Genomic DNA, 22,619 nt, shown 5'->3' with positions numbered 1-22,619 from the left:
TACACATTTGGTATTTCGAGCCGAGTATACCTCGCCTATCTATATGTGTTGGTAAGCTTTTTGCTTCGATCAAGTTTATCTTTACCTAGTATGTTTCAATCATATTGAAAATTTCTTTGACGATAAATGGTGTAACAACTGTATAACGTCCTCTAAGATTGTTTCAATGGTTGGAATGAGAGTCTATATTACATAACCAATGATGGACATAAGTATTTTTGTGGAAACACATATGTGCATAAGTCCTATCCCTTGAACCAAAGTTTGCGAACTTTGTTGATCAAGAAAAACCGGTAGAATGGCATTGCCAAGTTCTCGAACTACCGAACTTCTCATCCCGAGAAATTCTGCTGGAGTTGACAAACTAGTTGCGTGAGTAGTAGTCCGCGAACCGGCGGAAATGTCTTTGCCAAGATTTTTTGCTGGAGTTTGTAAACTCTGCCCGGTTGCTTAAGTCCGCGAACCTAGTGTGCGAACTTAAGAAGGTTATATATCTGAAGATGATTTCTGAACTTAAACTTATAAAGACTAAGAAATGCAGTATGCAAACCGTGTCTATAAAGTTCATGAACCGATTCAAGTGAATCAAATCATCTTTGCTTCAATTGTGTCTTGTGTAATACATAAGATTTTCCTCGCAATTGAACAACTCTCTAACTAGTTCATCTTGAAGTCATTTGAACTAGTTATGGTAAAGAAGAACATGGTTGATATAAAATGCTCATATGGCTAACCATTTGGTTAACTATTGTTAAACCAATAATGTACACGTTTGGGTACGGTTACAAAAACCTAGAAGCGTACATGTCAAGTGTGTATAACAAGATAAGTTTTCGATCTAACGGTTGAGAAATATTAGCTTGAATCTAAATCAGGTTTTCATCTAACGGTGGATATTGATTGCTTTGTAACCAAGGCAAAACCCTGATTTGAAAGACTATATAAAGGAGACATCTAGCCTTGTGCAAAACTAATCCCCACACCTTACGTGTGATACAAGTTTGCGTGCTAGAGTCTTTTGTCCTTTAACCTTTGGTTTTCTTCTTCTAAAACCAGGTTAACGACTTAAAGACTTCATTGGGATTATGAAGCCAGACCGATACTACTTTATCGTAGTTGTGTGATCTTATCTTGCATCTTCTATCGTACGAGTACAATCAGATTGATTGTCTTGAGATTGATTTATCCGATAGGCGAAATATAAAAAGTAGTCACAAATATCTTCGTCTCATTGTTTGTGATTCCTCAACATCTTGTTTCGCTACCATACGAATAAGATTGTTGTGAGGTGATTTATTAATCTAGGTTGTTCTTCGGGAATGTAAGACCGAATTATCAATTGGTTCCTGTTCACCTTGATTATTATCAAAAGACGGAACAAAACCTTTTGGGTTTATCTGTCGGAGATAGATTGATCCTTTGATATACTTGTCTGTGTGAGAAAGATTTGATTATTGTCAAGGCCTGCGATTTTGGGTCGTAGCAACTCTTAGTTGTGGGTGAGATCAGCTAAGGGAATCAAGTGTGTAGTATCCTGCTGGGATCAGAGACGTAGGGAGTACAACTGTACCTTGGATCGGTGGGAGACTAATTGGGGTTCAACTACAGTCCAGTCCGAAGTTAGCTTGGATTAGGCTAGTGTCTGTAGCGGCTTAATACAGTGTGTGTTCAATCTGGACTAGGTCCCGGGGTTTTTCTGCATTTGCAGTTTCCTCGTTAACAAAACTTCTGGTGTCTGTGTTATTTCTTTTCCGCATTATATTTGTTATATAATTGAAATAATACAGGTTGTGCGTTTAGATCAATCAATTGGAGAGTCCGACCTAACGGTTGTTGATTGATATTGATTGATCCTTGGATATTGGTCTTTGGTACCGTCCAAGTTTATCTCTCTTTAATCGAGACTCGCAGTTTGCTTGAGTAAGATTAAATCGAGAGATTGAGATATAAGTTCTTTAATATATCTTTTTATTGATTGAGTCTAACTGTCTAGTTGATTCTCATAAAAAGTATATTGGAGTTTGTCCATACATAGTTCTAATCGAATTGTTGGATGTGGTTGTTAGACCCCCGCTTTTCAATAACAACCACACCCAATATTTCGCTTAGCAATCTGTATGGACTAACTCCAATATACTTTCAAGAGAATCAACTAGACTCAATCTTAATAAAGTATATCAAAGAGTTATATTATCTCGATCTCTCGATTTAATTCTCACTCAAGCAAATAGAAATATGCGAGTCTAATTAAATACTGGAGAGATAACTTGGATGGTACCAAATACCAATATCCAAGTGTCAATTAATGTAAATCAACAACCAAAGGTCGGATATTCTAATTGATTGAACTAACGCAAAACCTGTGATATTTCAATGATATAACAAAATATAATGCGGAAAAGAAATAACACAGACACCAGAATTTTGTTAACGAGGAAACCGCAAATGCAGAAAAACCCCGGGACCTAGTCCAGATTGAACACACACTGTATTAAGCCGCTACAGATACTAGACTACTACAAACTAACTTCGGTATGGACTGTAGTTGACCCCCAATCAATCTGACACTGATCCAAGGTACAGTTGCGCTCCTTACGTCTCGGATCCCAGCAAGATACTACGCACTTGATTCCTTTAGCTGATCTCACCCACAACTAAGAGTTGCTACAACCCAAAGTCGAAGACTTTAATAAACAAATTTGTATCACACAGAAAAGTCTACGGTAATAGATAAATTTATCTCCCACAGAAAAACATATTAGTTTTGTTCTATCTTTTGATAGATCAAGGTGAACAGGAACCAATTGATAAACCAGACTTATATTCCCGAAGAACAACTCGGTATTATCAATTACCTCACAATAATCTTAATCGACGCGGCGAAAGAAGATATTTTGAAATCACAAACGATGAGATGAAGATGTTTGTGATTACTTTTATATCTTGCCTATCGGAGATATCAATCTCAAGCCAATCTTTGCGATTGTACTCGTACGATAGAAACAGCAAGATCAGATCACACAACTACGAGAAAGTAGTATTGGTCTGGCTTCACAATCCCAATGAAGTCTTTAAGTCGTTAACCTGGTTTTCAAGAAGAAACCTAAGGTTAAAGGAGAATCGACTCTAGCTAATACAACTAGTATCACATAGGAGGTGTGGGGATTAGGTTTCCTAGTTGCTAGAGTTCTCTCTTATATAGTCTTTCAAATCAGGGTTTGCAATCAATGTTAGCTTAGTAACAAAGTATTCAATATTCACCGTTAGATGAAAACCTGATTAGATTCAATCTAATATCTTTCAACTGTTGGATCGAAAACTTAGCTTGTTACACACAAATGAAATGCACGATTTTAGGTTTGTGTAACCGCACCCAAACATGTACATTTGTTGGTTCAACAATAATTAACCAAATGGTTAGCCATATGAGCACTTTCATATCAACCATATTCTTCTTCACCATAACTAGTTCAAATGACTCAAATGAACTAGTTAGAGAGTTTTTCAATTGCTTAAATCTTATAGAAGTATACAAGACATAATCGAAGCAAAAACGATTTGATTCACTCAAATCGATTCATGAACTTTATAGCCACGGTTTGCAAACTTGCATTCCTTAGTTTATATAAGTATAAATTCATAAATAATCGTCTTTAGAAATAAAAAACTCAAGTACGCGGACTAAGTCGCGGACTTAAGTTCCCGGAAGAAGCTTACAAACTCCAGCAAATTTTCTCGGTCGAGAACCTCTGACAGTTCGCAGACTGGGTTCGCGGACAGGGTTTCCGGTTTTCCTGATCAACAAAGTACGCATACTTTGGTTCAAGGAATAAAGACTTATACATATATGTGTTGCCACACAATTCTTATATCCAACATTGGTTATATATTCTAAACTCTCATTTCAATCATTGAAATATTCTTAGAGGACGTTATATAGTTGTTATTCACAAACCATTTTGCGTCAAATACATTTTCAAAGTGATTGAAACATAACATGACTTTCGTTACTAGGTAAAGATGAACTTGGCCAAAGCGAAAGCTTACCAGCACATATTTCGAGAAATAGATAAGCGAGATAAACTCGGCTCGAAATAGCAAATGTGTATAGTCAAAGTCTATATAGAAAAATGACTTTTGTCTCAAGATAAGAGATAGAGTAGATAGAATTTTGAGTGATAGATAAGTTCAAGTCTCCACATACCTTTTAGTCGATGAAGTTCCACCAGTTCCTTGAGTAGTTCTTAGTCTTGTATGATGATCGCCATGGAGTTCTTGAGCTCAACTACACTTTCTATCCTGGTCCGAGACTTATCTATAGTAGACTAGAAATCAAGACTTATAGTTTTGATCACTAACATTGACATACATTCTTGAGATAGCAACGCATGCGATTTCGACCGAGCAGTGCTCTAACACAATCCCTTTGGGGGGGGGTTAAGACAAGGGGACCCTTTGTCCCTTTATCCATTTATTATCTGTATGGGGTCCTTCTCTAACAATGGATTATCACAAGACGTCTTTAGATTTATAAACAGTCTAAAGATCCCTATGGAAACTTCGATCTAGTTTGAGTGAATCTTATATCAGAAGAGAAGATTCTCAAGCATAAAAAAACTAGGTGCAATCAAAGTTCAACCACCGTTAGTCAATTAAATAAATCGAAAAAAAAAGATAAACCGCAATTATCTAGTTTCCCACCAACGGTAGTAGTAGAGCTTCTCAATCCCAAAGAAGTCTTCAAACTGAGCGGCCGTAAGAGATTTCGCGTAATTAGGTTACTCTCCTCTCCGAATAGGCGGCTTCACCAGTAGTAGCACAACTGGGTAGTTTTGCTGTCTCTGAGGATTAGTTTGCTCGAAATGCAAACTTTCATATTTATAGACCAAGGAATTTTTGACAGCAAGTAATTTCCAAAACCGAAAATATTCTCAAGATATGCAATATATTCCAGATTCGGTTTCCATAATTCCTGGAAATGCTTTGTCCAAATAATGACCGGAAATCTCTTAGAAAATCTCCAACTAGTAAATGCACATTACTAATTTTCATTTTCCAAAAATAAAATTAAAAACCTTAAATAAAAGATTCTCAATTTATTTTATTCGATCCGGGATTTTCTTCCTTTAGCTATTAAGGAATAACTTTGAACAATTAAAGATAAGTGTTACCGCACATGTTCAAAGTATGTCGATATCCTTACTTTCTAAGTCCTCTTTCATACTTACAACCTTGAATCCGATTTGCCACACTTCCAAACAAGTTTATAATTGGTTCATCTGACTTTCAAGAACCACGTGATTTATCAAGAACACTCAATCACTAATCATGGGTTTCACGGTTCTACCAAAACTAGTTTTGGTTCTACCTCCATGTGAGTATTGTGCATAGTCACACTAGTTACCAAAATTCGGTTGACTAGGTACTAGGATAGGTTCCCCACATATATATGGTATCTAACTTGTACTTGCTGCACACGTCCATAGGATCGGTTCCCCCTTGCCTAAAAACGTTTTGCACATGTCCATAGGATCGGTTCACCTTTCTGTTATAAACTTACTGCACCTCATACAAAGTTCGAGATCCCTTTGTGATAGGTTGCACCTCTTACTAGGATCGGTTCCCCTTTACCCGGAGTCGGTCTTACCAGTAACACTGAATCGATCATACCATCTCAGGTGATTACTTAAGATCGGTTTCACTAATAAAAGTCATACCAATACAAAATTCAGGCCTCTGTGAATAGTTTTACCAAGAACATAAACAAATCATGAGAAGTTATACTAATCACACATATTGATAGTTCAAAAGATATGCAATGAATAACAATACCAATAATCCCTGGTGATTTCTCTTTCGATTCACAAAACAAATTCATGAATTTACTTCCTTAAAACAAATGTAAAACATTGTTTCCTATGATGAAATATTCACTTATACCCATACATAATCACAATAGCGTTCAAACGATTATGTCGATGTCTTATCTACAAAGTTTAATGGTTAAGCAATAAACCTCGTATAGTATGCCTTAATACTATGTCTAACTAGAGTGTAATCATTCATGCTTCGAAGTTTTGTTTCCAATATGCACGGCTTGAAAGATACGTTAGGGAATGAACATTTCAAGTCAGATATCACTAACCTCAAGTGGAAGAATGATGTTATCGTTGTAGCTCCTTACTTCTTCACTTCTTCCCAATACTTGTAATGTCTCATATCCTAATACTTTCAAGCTAACCTATACGAAGTTGACTCTAGTACATAATCAAGCGACCCTTAAATAAGTTTTGGCTCACTAAAATATGACAACCAAACTTGACATACCAACGCTTGGTGGGTTCAACCGAGCTATGCTCTAACAGGTTTCGTAACCCTACATTCCTTTTTCCTTCTCTGAAAAAACTCTTTTTATCACAAGATAGCTTGTTGAGTCTGATTTGTGATTTCCTCTCAGAGTCTCATACTTGAATGGAGACTCCGAGCATTATGTCTTCTGATGGAAAAGATGTGAATATGATTGTTAAGCCATCAATCATGAAGGAAAAAGATAAATCTTCTTTACCTCAAACTTTGAAAAGAAAAAGGAGGAATGCGAGGAAGCCAAAAGTTGTTCCGTCAAATTCTCAAAATTTTCTGGTGTTCTTGAAGAGTTGAAGGAAACAAGAAAGGATATTCGGAAAATAAAGGCTCTTGAAGGCCCTGGTTCGGCATCAGTCTATAAGGTTTGTTGGAATTGACTCCTATCTTTATGAACCTTATGTTCCCATGGCTGTTGACGACAAGGAGGTCATGGACGATAAAGAATTTTTTAGAGGTCTCAATGTCTAGGAAATTTCTTATAAGAATTTATTCATGTGTTTTAAGAAGGATAACTAGGGTTTGCAATAGAAATTATTGTGAATATACATAGCTATTACCAACAATTTTCATCTTGCGATATTTTTAGATTTATTTATTTAAACTCTAAGTTATTTGGAAGATGATTTTGCAGTATTAATCTTTATTGGTTTTATATTTTGCAAATTGTTATGGGATATGTGTGTTTACGTACGTGAACTATGATTGTCCCATACATGCTCAAAAGTTATGCAAATATTGATGAAAGATAGAATGAACTTTTGACACCAAAGATTAATTCTACTATATGTAATTGTGAAAATAGTGATGAAAAATAGATTGAATCTTTGAATATTCCGCAGTATTGGTCTTTTCCTGATCCACATCTTTGTGAATATACTGTGTTGCTCCGTAAGTTCTCTTATGTTGAGCATGGCCAATTGTATTAACCATTTCCTTTGTGGTTAATTCAATTGAGATTTTTGGATATAAATTCATGTTTCATGTTATTTGTTAATGTCCAAAGAAATCCTTCTTTTCTTGCAAAAGTAAGGTCGCTCTTGTTGTTCTTTCTGGAATGACATTTTATGGGGAGAGTACTTAATTGAACTTGTGCTTAATTGCCAAATCTTTGTGGGGAGTGCGACTGTGGAATATTATATGAGTTTTCCTGTATCTTTATAAACTTCTTGTTGAATGCCTTTAGTTTCGACCATATGATTGCATCTAAACAAAGTTGAGATGTTCTCTTTTCGTACCTTTGCCAATTTATATTGACAAAAAGGGGGAGAATTAATGTGTAGCTCACACTACAAATACATATGGTTTACAGATCATTATGTAAGGGGGAGTAGTTTTTATTGTGAGATGAAGTATTGACTAAGGGGGAGTGATACATATCACCATAGTATTGTTGTCAAAGTTTTTATACAATTGAACTTTTTGATATTGTGTAATAATTTATGATATTGTATAACAATGATTGACAGCAACTGTTTTCTCATTGTTATGGCTACGGATCTTCAACAACTATGATGCTGAGTTGAACACGTTCAGAATCACTGGAGTACTTGGAAGTGACGAAGATTTCGAGTAATGTTTAAGAACCAAGGAGATCAAGCATTTGGATGAGAAGCTACAAAGTTTTATTTATTTTGTAATTCATATGTATTGATAGTTTTGTCACTAAAATTGACAAAGAGGGAGATTGTTAGAGCACTGCTCGGTCGAACTCGCAAGCGTTGCTATCCCAAGCTTGTTTGTCAAGTTTAGTGATCAAAACTATAAGTCTTGATTTCTAGTCTACTTATAGCTATGTCTCGGACTAGGATAGATTGTGTAGTTGAGCTTTAGACTTTACGACATTCATCAATTGAATACGAAGAACTACTAAGGGGAGCTTGTGGAACTTCATCAACAAAAGGTATGTGGAGACTGAAACTCATATATCACTCAGAAAGTCAATTTCTACTCTATCTCCTATTTGAGACAAAATTCGTATAACTATATAGAATTCGATTTATACACATTTGATATTTTGAGCTGAGTTTAACTCGCTTACATATTTCTCGAAATATGTGTTGGTAAGCTTTCGCTTTAACCAAGTTCATCTTATATTCTTGGCGAAAGTCAAAAGATGATCATGTGAAAATCGCTTGGTAACATCTTATATGATTTGTGTGAGACGGTCATTTGATGTAGACTCAGAATGTTTCGTATTGATCATTCGATCACTTGAAAATTGCTTTGAATCTAATAGTTTCTATGAGACAACTATTGTCGTCATCTAAAAATGTTTCAATGATTGAACTGGAGTTTAGAACACTTAACCTTATTTGTATTGTAGACATAATATGCGTACTTGTATATATGTTGATCCAAGACCGATGTAGTATGCATACCATTATGCGTACTGGCAAGGTCCGGGAGCCTTGGTATGGTACCTGTAAGCTATTGGAAAAATCAGTTGAAGTCCGAGAACTTTGGTATGCGTACCCATACGCGTACTGATTTAAACTGATGTTTGGATGTGTAACAGTATACGTACCCGTTTGCGTACTGTCGAACACAGTCCAAGTCCGGCTACTTAGGTATGCGTACCTGTTTGCAGACTTGAGTGATTTATGTTCAAAAATCGGTTATGTCATGAACCAATACATTAATGTAATAAGGAATGCAATCTTTTGCAAATCGTGGCTATGATGTTCATGAATCGGTTCGAGTGAATCAAACCGATTTTGCTTCAATTGTGTCTACTATACTTCTATGATAATATAAAAAAATTGAACAACTATAAAACTAGTTTCATTTGAGTCATTTGAACTAGTTATGGTTAAGATGAATAAGGTTGATATGAAAGTGTTCATATGGGTAACTTCGGTTAACTATTGTTGAGCCAATAAGGTGTACACGTTTAGGTATGGTTACTCATATCTAAATGAAGGTACATTTCATTTGTGTGTAACAAGCTGAGTTCGATCTAACGATTGAAAGATATTAACTTGAGTCTAATCAGGATTTCATCTAATGGTGAATATTGAATGCTTTGTTACCAAGGTAACATTGATTGCAAACCCTGATTTGAAAACTATATAAGGGAGAACTATAGCAACTGGGAAACCGAATCCCCACACCTCTTGTGTGATACTAGTTGGGACTGGAGTCAATTCTCCTTTAACCTTAGGTTTATTCCAAAACCCTGTAGATTAACGACTTCAAGACTTCATTGGGATTATGAAGTCAGACCCAACTATTTTCTCTGTAGTTGCGTGTTCTGATCTTACCTTGTTCTATCGTATTGAGTACTATCTTGTATAAGATTTTCTCGAGATTTAATCTCCGATAGGTAAGATAAAAAGTAGTCACAAACATCTTCGTCTCATCGTTTGTGATTCCACAATATCTTGTTTCGCTTCCATACGATTCAGATTATTGTGAGGTGATTGATAATACTAGGTTTTTCTTCAGGAATATATGTTCGGTTTATCAATTGGTTCCTGTGCACCTTGGTTTATCATAGGTATTTCTGCGGGACAGATTTACCTATCTCAATAGACTTTTCTGTGTGAGACAGATTTGTTTATCAAGTCTTCGACTTTGGGTCGTAGCAACTCTTAGTTGTGGGTGAGATCAGCTAATTAAGGGAATCAAGTGCGTAGAATCCTGTTGGGGTTCAGAGACATGAGGAGCGCAACTGTACCTTGATCAGTGTGAGATTGGTTAGGGCTCAACTACATTCTAGTACGAAGTTCATTGGTAGTAGGATAGTGTTTGTAGCGGCTTAATAAAGTATGGTGTTCAAAGCTGGACTAGGTGCCGAGGTTTTTCTGCATTTGCGGTATCCTCGTTAACAAAATTTCTGGTGTCTGTGTTATTTCTTTTCCGCATTATATTTTTTCATATAATTGAAATATCACAGGTCGTGCGCTAAGATCAATCATTTCTTGAATTCGGCCTTTGGGTTGTTGATTGAATTGATTGACACTTGGATATTGGTTTGTGATGCCGTCCAAGTTATTTCCCTTATTCAATCAGGCTCGAAAATTCCTATTTGTTTGATTGCGGATTAAATTGAGAAGTTGAGATATAAACTCTTTGATATACTTTTCTGTCTAGTTGATTCTCTTGAAAGTATATTGGAGTTTTTCCATACAGACTGCTAAGCTAAATATTGTGTGTGGTTGTTAGACCCACGCTTTTTCAAGTGGTGTGGCCTTATTACGTAACAAAAGAGTATTTATCTCAAGTACTTTAGAAAGTTATGATTCATATTGATGAAATGCATATGATGATCCTTATACCTCAAGTGCTTTAAAGTATTTTTATCTTGTGGTAATGATATACTTTTCATTCCATAAGTAAAGACAAAGGATCTAGTTCAATTGTATGAGATAATCAAATTTGTGTAAGTCTATTGGTAAGGAGAAGTTCTTCTTGCCATTAAAGTTGATGTCTACAGTATGACCTTCATCTAACATAAAGTGAGTTTGTGGTTCTTTGAAACTCCCTATATAAATGGAAATTGGTTGATGCTACGATACCCGCATTACATTACTTGTACCAATACCTATAAAAGGTTTATTTCCAACTTTTTCACATGTTCTTGTATACCAGTATTGGTGTGATTTAGCATGTCTAACCCTCTGTTCTTCGAGGTTCTTTCCATATTTATCCTTGGCACAGTTACCTCAAGTTGATGAATTTCTTTATCCCAATGTAAACATTGTTTTTTAAGAGAATCTCACATGCCTCGCAACCACTTACATCGGGTTGAATAGCTTAATAAAGACCGTGAATCTCTTGTTAATATACATCTACTGTTACTTCATCATAATGGATGAAGTTGAAAAGATAAAAATGGAAAGATTTTTCTGACATATTGTCACCTTTTGTAAATCCCTTGTATACACAAATAACTTATGTATCAGAGGCTCCTTAATAGTGCTCAAGTACTTCTGAGTCCAAAAGGTCAAATTCTAATCGAGTTGGTTTAGTCAAAACCCGGTAAACGGTTTGGTCAAGACCCGGTCCATTAGGTTGACTAGGTCATGGTTAACAAAAGTGCACATATATGGTCCATTATATATGAAGTACTCAGGCCCGTTAATAGTAAACTTGAAACTACTCCCTCCGTCCCAAATTAGATGAGCTAGTTGGTTTTAAATTTTGTCCCAAAATAGATGAGCTATTTCATTAACTAAGGGGGTATTTCTACAACTACCCTTTTAATTGATTATTGTTACTATAAGAAATATGTATAATTTGATAGCCATGTTTATATTCGTTGTGTAGTTGTTTTAAAATGCTTTTCAATGGTATAAAGTTTACGAAAAACCATGGTATAGTTTAGGAGATAAATCGTTTCTAAATTTTACTAGTTATTATCCATAAGGGTATAATTGTAAAAAATACTTAAATATACTCCCCTTTCCTCCTTACCTTTAAAATTGTGCAAACTACAACTAGCTCATCTAATTTGGGACGGATGGAGTATTATCATAGAGACCCAAATATATTGTTAATCCGAAAATTGGAAATTTCATCATCCAATTGTGGTGATAAGAAACCAATTATAAACATATCCGATGATTATGAATTTTTTAGAGAAGATTCATCAAAATGTTTCGCTAAACATAACAAAATTTCAAGATAATCCAACGGCTATATAAAAAGATATACATGACGCCGTATGACTGTTCCAATTCACGTTTCTATGGACACAGATGAAAATTTATACAGTATGTCAACAAGAACAATATCTAATATGTACCAAAAATACAGCATAATCCAACGGTTGTAAATCTTAAAAATTAGGTTTTGTTACGTTGTCATAAACTAGGTTTTTTTCTGAACGTAGACAGTTTCATGAAAACGGGTTTTGGAGATTGCATCATTTTTCGATTTGATTGAAATTTTTATAGAATATGTAATACCTAATTGGGTTGAATATATTAAAATTTCATGAAAATCTATCTATGAGTCTCTTTTTTTTGATAGTCATATATTCATGGAACCCTGATAAATATTATGAAAACGAAATTTCTTTGTTCAAAAGAAATACCTGGTAACGCATCCATAATGATCTTCAATAAATAATCCACGACCAATCTTGAAGGAAGAAGAAAATTGCACGTTGGCAGCGTCGTGTTGATAACACGTTGCGCTAGAATCATAGAGAAGAAGACAAAGAGGCGGAGAAGAAGAAGGATTTCTATTCAATAGAATAATCAGATTATATGCATATCATATCTTTTATATACATGTAAAGAAATAATCCTAGATATCTAGTTGGGCCACACATCCATGAACCGTAGACCCTACAACAGGAGAAAGATTCCTAAAATATTTAAATGTGTTCCAATTAGGGAATTTGTTCACCTTCTTCACATACTATATCTACGAAATGTTTATTGATCTCCTTGATCGCCATTTATAAGGTATAAAAGCTTGAAACTGTTCTTTTATAATGATCAATGCTTCAAAAAAATATATATATTAAGAGTTCATTTATATAGTAAATGTTGGGTCATCCAAATATTCAAGTTATTCATAACACTGGCTTGATTAATTTTCCTTTGAATCCCTTATTCAAATATTCAATCAAAAAACACTAGTTTTTCTTGACAAAAGATTACTGTTATAAAAATGGTTCTAGATATAGATTCAACATGCTTACTCGGTCACCACACGCATCCATCCAACAATAATCCCTCTTTAGGAGTCATTAGAAAGAGAACCAAAAAATCATCACAGGTTGTTGTTTTATTTTCAAACAAAGAAATGTTGATGATTTTTTCCCACAAATTTCTTTCTGTATATTTTTGCCTATATTCACGTAACAAAATTAAGTGCCACATCGATCCACAAGATTAACTGTTAGATAAATGAGATCCCAGGGTTAGCAAATTTTGTCAAAAGGTTTTGACTTTGTTAAGGGATCCTGACCCATCAACAAAATGATAGATCGGAATTTAAAAAAAAAAAAAACATAGTCAGATTGCAGTAGCATTACGTACTAACAAGCATATTGATTCAATCGGATAATTAAGGTATAGATAGCTGAACATAAACAGGGATGCTTTCAGAAGGATTACTATTATCAGATCCTCCTCACAATTTAGACGATGAACAGAGACTAAAATTAATGGAATAAAACTACATAGATTTAAATTATGAGGAAGCAAGCAATTGAATATACTACCACATAGATCATCAGTCAAAGCAGATACTAACCAATTAAAATTGTCTGCAGGAAAAGGGCTAATTCAGAAACACATGAAAGTATACACTTATTGACGCACACTTTTGAAGTGGTGCTCCTACAGCAATCACATAGCGTTCAAGAAAGTGGCGCTCATACTCAGATTTGTAGAAAGATAGCACCAACAATGTAATGGAAGTTGCCCGGAACTCACCATACTGACCTCACACCAAATTCCCATCACAAGAAAGAAAGGCAGACCACTATGGATAATTGTCTGACAACCATTGTCTTAAACAAAGTCCTCCGACTATAAATCCATTGAAACCAAACAGCTATTATGAAAAGTAGTTAACTACAGATGTGGTTTTCCAATTGCAGTCTCCTTTAAAAATCTCTGAACCGTTAACTCTTTACACCAAGTACAAATTACAGAAAAGTGAAAAGGTAAAGACTCTTCCCCAAGGATTACTCATGCTATTTCAGGAGCCTAGTCCTTATAATAATGACAATGAAAAAAACTCATTATATGAAAATCTATGTATGGGTCTACTGGGGTAAATACTATTTCCTACATGCCACAATCTAGGATGCATGTTTGAGGACTCGAGATGCAGTGTACAACACACAGATGAATCACTTCATCATTACATGAGCAGCCACTATAACATTTTGATCATACAGCTAATAATCATCGTATAAAGGAGGACCCTGGCTAGCAAGACAACAGCAGCTCGACCCAAGTAATGGGTTGACCTCCTAATAACTTGCATCTAAAACTACACAAACAATTGAAATTACATGCGACACTATTAGAATTCATGAAAAATCCCACGACTTTCCCTTGACCTTTATCCTTATCTTTAAGATTAAGATCCATGGGCATTTTATAGTAGTACCCCAGCTAAGGAGGGATATGATCCAATCCACTTTTAAAGTGCACACATCTTTATACATATTTAACACAGAGCAGCCTACTATACAGAATCCTTTGCTAGATTAGATCATTAATTAACAAGAACTAAAGTCACCACAGACTAGAATTAAGTAAGGGTGTTCCGCAAACTTCAAAATACGTAATCATTACAAGTAAAATTCAAAATTGCAATCCAACTATTCATGATTACAGGTAAAAAAAAAAAGCAACTCAAAAACCTTATCTGATTAGTGATTACTCAAGGCTTGGAAGTAATAGGCTTTGGGAGTGACATTGGACCTCGTCTAGAATCATCGTTATCTAAAAGCCTTTGAACCTTCTTCTTCTCACAGTACTGGCGATCAAAATGCTTAACCTATAATTCCAGAAAGAAAAAAAGAAAAGTCCCGCATATCAAAATTAAAAATTCTTGATACAGAAACAAAAATTAGGGCAGAATAATAACCCAAGCTTTCGAGTTACCCAGGTAGGTCTGCAATTTTGAACATATTCAGCCCTAGATTCTTTGCATTCAGCTGGATAGAGAAGACCGACGGTGGCAGTTTCAGTAGGTTTCTTGTTTGATTCTTTCTCTATAGACGAATAAAATGCATCTCTCGCCTAAATTGGAGAAAAGCCATTACTCAGAAATTAAAATAAAAAAGGAAAACATAAAATTTAGGTTTTACAACGAATCACATATGAAGATGAAGAAAATATTATGAAAGATGAAGATTGAGGAGTAGTACCTTATAACAATTTTGTCTTGCAACAGAAAGTACGTCCGTGAAGATTTTATTGGAAATTTGAGATGCCTGGGTTTCAATAGCCATTGTTTTGAATCGATCAGACTTCAGATTTTTCGTTCCACTGCAATTAAGAAGTAATGGCAGATGTTGGTGTATATTTGGGCGTGGGAATTAAGTGTTTGGCCCTCTAGTACTCTCTCTTACTTTAGGGGTAGGTTTTGGGCTTAAAATATGCAAGTAGAGGTAGGTCTTGGGCTTAAAATATGCAAGTAAAAAGTGCACGTGGTTTGCAGATAGATGAAAATCGGAGTTTGGTACGATGTCCTTCCGAGGTGGATTCGCGTAGAACATCGCGCTACCACACGAACATGGTATAGAGGATCAAGATGAGACCTAAATTGAGGAGGGAGATAAGTAGGGCTGCACATGGGCTGGTACATTCTGGGTTTCTTAAGAATCTGTTATCTGTACCTATTACTAACCAGTTTCCATGTTTGGTTATCTATACCTTTACCGGTGTGTATATGTATCGATGATACAGGTCAGGTTCTAGCCGGTACCGGGTTTTTACTTGTGATTTTAATACAAAAGAAAATGATAGAAACTCGGAACAAAAAAAAAATTGCTCAAGAGAAACAAACACCTCTTGAAATCTAGTTACTGGCATGTCTTTGAGATTTCTACAAAATCAAAAGTCCACAAGATTTCTACAGAATCTAGAAAACAACTAATACGAAGATTATTTTTCCAGAATCTAGTCTTCATTTTCTTTTCCAACATCTGCTGCTGCTGTTACTACTACAACTTGTAATGGTTCTGCTTTTGCCATAAGAGCAAATGGAGATTTCATCGCTGAAGATCCAAAGGAGATAAAAGTTTCAGTTGACTTGATGATTTCGATATAGGTGTTGTTCATGGTACAACACCCACCAAGACCCTGTAAATTTCATCATTCAAATCCTGAAAAGACGAGGGTACCCAAATATACCTCAATCTAAAACTTTTCCACCTATAAGTCCTTTCTACGAAAGTGATTGTCTATAGACTGAGTCGAGAAAATACAACTAATCAGTTCACACTTAGTGTGATCGTCTATGGATACGAGATCGAAACAATACGACAACAAAATAACTTGTGTGATTGACTATGGATACAAGATCGAGACAATACAACAACGAAGTATGATTACTTGATAATAGGTTCGGACTTAACCAAACACTATAGGATTGCTATCAAGTAATTAGGAATTAACGTTTGTGTATTTTACTTCTAATTATAATTTCAGAAATATAAAAGTAAAATACACAGCAAGATTTTGTTAACGAGGAAACCGCAAATGCATAAAAACCCCGGGACCTTGTCCGGAATTGAATACTTTCATAATTAAGCCGCTATACAAAATCTAAACCAACTTCGTATAGTTGAGACCAAGCAACTAAACCTATAGTTCCCTCAGTATCCATGTGCCTCCAACTTGCAATAAGTCATACACTTGGAACAATTCCTTTGGTTCGTATTCCAAAAAGTAAAGGAACAACAAATCTGTTCGGCAACAACTCTTTTCAAACAACGTGATATGAGTTTGACAAAAGGCTCTTCCGTTTATTCCAGTAAACTCCTTTTTTCGGGTTCTTAGATCAAACTATTCGACAACTACCAAAGTAATTGTTTGGACTATGCAATCAATATTATAAATCACAAAGAAATATATTGATGTCGATCTACTAAACTAATCAATCCAATCTATCAAAAGATAAACCCATTATAGTTGGATCCCCAGCCGATCAAGTTTTGTGCACACCAAATATTATGAACTCAAATAAGAAATCTTCTTTGTCTTCAAATCTTCTTATATCTTCAATAAGCACCTGCACACAAACAACTTGAATCTCTAGTGATCAATCACACACAGAATGGAGTCTGTTAACGATGGATTATCACAAGACGTATTTAGATATACAAACAATGTAAAGATCCCCGTCGATACTTCGATCTAGTTTGAGTGAATCTTATATCAGAAGAGAAAATTCTCAAGAATAAACAAACTAGGTGCAATCAAAGTTCAACAACCGTTAGTCAATCAAATCAATCGAAAACTAATAATAAACTGCAATTATCTCGTAGAGATTCTCAATCCCAAATAAGTCTTTAAAATGAGCGGTTGTAAGAGATTTCGCCTAATTAGGGTATTTTCTTCTCCGAATAGACGGCTCCACCAGTAACAACACAACTAGGTAGTTTTGCTGGCTCTAAGGATTAGTTTGCTCGAAATGTAAACTTCAATATTTACAGACCAATTTATATTTTCTAAAGATATGCATTTAATTGCTGGAAATTAAAAGCATATAAAACTAGAAACCTTAATCAAAAGATTCTCAATTTATTTCGATCCGGGATTCTCCTTTAGTTATTAAGCAATATTTTTGAACAATAAAAGATAAGAATTACTGCACATGTTCAAAGTATGTCGACATCTTTTTCTTTGTAAATCCTTTATCATATTTACAATCTTGGAATTGATTTGCCACACTTCCAAACAAGTTTAGAATTGGTTCATCTAATTTCCAAGAACTATGTGATTGATCAAATATCAAATCACCAATCATGGGTTTAACGGTTCTACCAAACACGAGTTTCGATTCTACCTCCATGTGGCTACTAGGATCGGTCACATTAGTTTCCAAAAATTTGTTAACTAAGTACCAGGATCGGTTACCACAATCTCATGGTATCACTTGCGATCGGTTGCACAAGTCATAGGATCGGTTACACCAATTACGAAGACTTGTTAACCTACTACAAGGATCGATTACACATTATCTTGTGATAGGTCACACCAAGTACTAGGATCCGTTACCCAATGACTAGAATTGATCACACCAATTACAAATATCGATCATACCATCTCAGGTAATTACTTAAGATTGGTTTCACTAATAAAAGTCATACTGATACATAAGTCAGGCATTGTGATTAGTTTTACCAAGATACATAAACAAGTTATGAGCGGTTATACTAAACACACATATTGGTAATCCAAAGATTTGAAATGAATAACAATACCAATAAGCCTAGCGATTTCCCTTTCAATTCACAAAACAAGTTTATGAATGTACTTCCTTTAAACGAATGTAAAACATTGTTTCATAGGACGAAATATTCACCCATACCCATACATAATCACAATAAAATTCATACGATTATGTCGATGTCTTATATACGAATTTCAAAAGATAGGCGTTATACTTCGTATTATAATTCCTTAATAGTACGTCTAACTAGAGTATAATAATTCACAGCTTCGCAGTTATGTTTTCAATATAGCACGACTTGAAAGATACGTTAGGAATGAAACAGTTCAAGTCAAAATATTACTAACCTCAAGAAGAAGGATGATGTCTTCGTTTTAGCTCTTTACTTCTTCACATTCTTCAAGTCTTCGAGTTATACTTGTATGTCTCATATCCTAATAACTTTTTAGCTAACCTATACGAAGTAGACTCTAGTAAATAATCAAGCGACTCTTTAAATGAGTTTTGGTTCACTAAAATATGACAAACAAACTTGACATACCAACGCTTGGTGGGCTCAACCGAGCTATGCTCTAACAATCTCCCCCTTTGTCAATTTTAGTGAAAAAACTCTTACATCATATGGATAAACAAATTACAAGAATTCATTATACATACGCTTGATTCCAAGTTTGAACAACACAATAACCTGTATACATTCAGTCTATAAATGCCGTTGTTGACATTATAATAACAAAGCTAGTGCTCCCACTAAAGGTAAGATAGGTAGATTTTCAATCTGCACGTATTTGTTATTCCCTTTGTAGTTAAGATAACCATAAGTATCAATATGTTATGCTAGTCTATGCTTTACTCTTTCGTTAGATATAACGTTTAAGCACCATTGCCCTTTCTTTAGTGATACCAAATCACTTGTTTACTCCATATATTTCTCCCCCTTTTGTCACAAAATGACAAAGGTACGATAAAATAAAGGTCAAACCGAAAGGATCTTACAGATCTAAAAGACTTGTAACCTATAAGAGTTAAGCACGAGGGTTTTACACACTATTTTAGATAACCAATATCAAAACCGAAACTACAAAATAATTTTATTTTGATATGTTATCAAGGAAACAATTGCCAAATGTAATTTTCCAAAATAGTTTAGCAAATTATAAATTGACTAAGCATCTTAGTTCTTTTGCTAAACCGATTGCACAAATACAATCGCTTGTTTGATAAGACCAAAATAATGATCAAAATTAACTTTATTTTTCTCATCAAGTTCTAATTATTCTTACAATAACTTAGACCTTAAACAAGACAAGTACTAGGTTATTTAACTAGTATTTCTTGTTAAGGCATTCGATTAGACTTAAATAACCGAATCATACACTTTGATAAGTCTAACTAAGGTCAGAATTAACTTAGTTTCTCTTATACGGAATCGAATTGTACTAAACAAATGATCCCAAAAACTTTTGGTAAGCCATAAACAATTCATACAAACCAAATAAATCAACTTGCACAATTATTTATCTTAACCAGAAGCAATTGAAACAAACATAGACATTATAACACCGCAATTGCACCGAAATTTCGTTAAGCCTAAAGAATTGATACCAAACAATAAAGAAAGATAACAATAGTTTTTCTCAACCAGAAACAATTGAATCACACACACACATCCATACACACATAAAGAAATAAACATAAATTGTACCGAAATTTTGTTAAGCAAAAGCAAAATATATGAAATATATTTTGTTAAGCAAAAGCAAAAGCAAAATATTCGTTACCTCAAATTCCACATCCTAATCTCTTATTCTTCGCATCTTTCCATGGAGAAGTATCATTATGTTGTCATCCTCTCGCAAGAATAAAAGAACAACAACAAAAGCAACCTTTACCAGAGAAAGGCTGAATCGATTTTAACTAATGCATATCAAAAGTTGAAAACCCGAAACACATATGCTTTTATGCTAAACCAAAAACGATTCAACATATTGTGACTTTTTCACACATGAGTTTCAATCGGAACCCCTTATGATCCTTTGATAAAGCCTATCAATATGGGCTAGAACTTAATCCCGCTAAACCAAAAAGTCACCCAAACCATATGGGTTCACACCATATCAGATCGAATATCAAGGTTATAAAAACAGAAATCAAACATCCTATAAACATATAGCAATAATATAAAGCATTCAAGCACAGGCTATGTAATCGAAAAATTATCACAAGAAAAATTATAAAATAATAATTTTATTCATAAAATAATAGATAGTTTTATTCAAAATAGACCTTATACAATTATTTGAAAGAAATCAAAAACTGATGTCTATTTTCCTGGATTAATCCTTCATCTCAATGCTAGAGGAAGGTAGATTATTACTTTTAGTCTTCAGCTTGTGAAATTCTTCAAGTAGATAACCTTGTTGTTTGACCAAAATTTCTTGCAGTTGAGAAATTTTCGTGAAGGATTCTGCAAGAACATGTAATTTTGTCTTTGATTGAACACAGAAGTGTGCCAATGCTTCAATAAACTGATTTTTCTTCAGCATATTCTCTCTTTCCTTCTTGATAAGCCAGTCTCTCTTTTTGATTTTACTCTTTGATTTCTCAATATCAAGAGAAGATGCAGACTTATTTTTAATGTGATGTTTCTGATCTAGCATCTTATCAAGAGAAGACATTGGATCCAGACCCATAGTTCTGACAAATAATGACCAAAGAAAGATAAGGATATTTTTATAGTTTTCATACTTCCGAAAATATAATATTCTTATTGTTGATGGTGGTTTTTATCTTAGGGTTAAATTCGTAAAACCGTACAACTGACATGACGTCACTATGACCATTAGCATATTTATTGAATCGATCAGCATGCCTACGTAAGAATTACCAGGGTACCTTTTTTTTTATGTGTCATGTTCCACGGCAGAACCCTTAACATTGACCGACATCATCTATGCCAAACCTTAATTCTCATGCTACCGCGCCAGGCATGCCAACCATGTCAGCCGCACCACTGTGCCAATGGCAAACCATGCCAGCCACATCTCCGCGCCAAGGCATGCCAACCATGCCAGCCGCACCATTGTGCCAATGGGAAACCATGTCAGCCACATCTCCGCGCCAAGGCATGCCAACCATGCCAGCCGCACCACTGTGCCAATGGCAAACCATGCCAGCCACATCTCCGCGCCAAGGCATGCCAACCATGCCAGCCGCACCACTGTGCCAATGGAAAACCATGCCATCCATGTCTACCGCGCCAAGGCATGCCAACCATGCTAGCCGCACCATGCGCCAATGGCATGCCAAACCCTTGGCCCCACCATGCCAAGCCAACCTCACCTTGCCTTGGCCCCACCATGCCAAGCCGTCCGTACCAAACCCTAGGCCCCACTATGCCAAGCCATCCACGCCATTGGCCTTGGCCCCACCATGCCGTCCTTCCCTATGCGGCTACCAAAACGAAGGCGTGCGACGATCAACGACTACCCTTCCATCCTAGATGAAAATCCTAGCCGTCCAAGGTCGCCAAACAACGCATAGTAACCTTTGACCCAAAACCCTAGTTTTTGCCACGCCAAACCGTGCCAAGGCATGCCATGCCACATGTGCCAATGGCATGCCAACCACCTTGCATCGCCATACCATGCCTGCCTTCCCCATGCGGCTACCAAAACGAAGGCGTGCGACGATCAACGGCCACCCTTCCATCCTAGATGCAAATCCTAGCCGTCCAAGGTCGCCAAACAACACATGGTAACCTTTGGCCGAAAACCCTGGTTTTGGCCACACCAAACCGCGCCAAGGCATGCCATGACACATGTGCCAATGGCATGCCAACCACCTTGCTGCGCCATACCATGCCGGCCTTCCCTATGCGGCTACCAAAACGAAGGCCTGCAAAAATCAACGACCACTTTTTCATCTAAGATGCAGATCTTAGCCGTCCAAGGTTACCAGCTAACACATGGCAACCTTTGGCCCTAAGTTGGTCGCACCTAAATAAAGCCAAAACCCTAAATTTTGTCCGCGCCTAAACTGGGCCATATTAAAACCATACTGATCATACTTTCATGCCACTGGATACCAAACTAAAGGTTCCAATAATCAACGGCTACCTTCCTCTTAAGATGCAAAATCTCGACCGTTGAAGGTCACCACCGAGCCGGCAAGTCTCCCAAGCTCAACTTTCCAGACAACAACAACATGCTACATGTTTTCCACGAAAACACTCGAGACATCAACACATGTCACAAACTGGGGGATGCTCATTGGGTATTGGTTTGGCAGTTTACAGCGTGCGGCGTACTGATGCGTGTCGTAACCACAACAAATTAATTAATATTTTTCCACCTAATTAAAAAGTAATATAGTGTAGTCAA

The 22,619-nt window shown here is 35.7% G+C and overlaps 1 protein-coding gene across 1 annotated transcript; it reads right to left on the bottom strand.

Annotated features, from left to right (window-relative positions):
• Positions 1-14,518: 14,518 nt before the first annotated feature.
• On the bottom strand, positions 14,519-15,396 carry LOC113330865. Its single transcript, XM_026577664.1, has 3 exons — positions 15,206-15,396; positions 14,940-15,077; positions 14,519-14,832 (listed from the first exon to the last, which is right to left on the bottom strand). Exons 1-3 carry the CDS (start codon positions 15,287-15,289, stop codon positions 14,716-14,718), a joined length of 339 nt encoding a protein of 112 aa, XP_026433449.1. The 5' UTR covers positions 15,290-15,396; the 3' UTR covers positions 14,519-14,715.
• Between the last annotated feature and the right edge of the window lie 7,223 nt (positions 15,397-22,619).

This window comes from Papaver somniferum, unplaced genomic scaffold (genome assembly GCF_003573695.1).
Source record: "Papaver somniferum cultivar HN1 unplaced genomic scaffold, ASM357369v1 unplaced-scaffold_119, whole genome shotgun sequence".
NCBI classification, from domain to species: Eukaryota; Viridiplantae; Streptophyta; class Magnoliopsida; order Ranunculales; family Papaveraceae; genus Papaver; species Papaver somniferum.
This window is presented reverse-complemented; position numbering and strand designations above follow the sequence as displayed.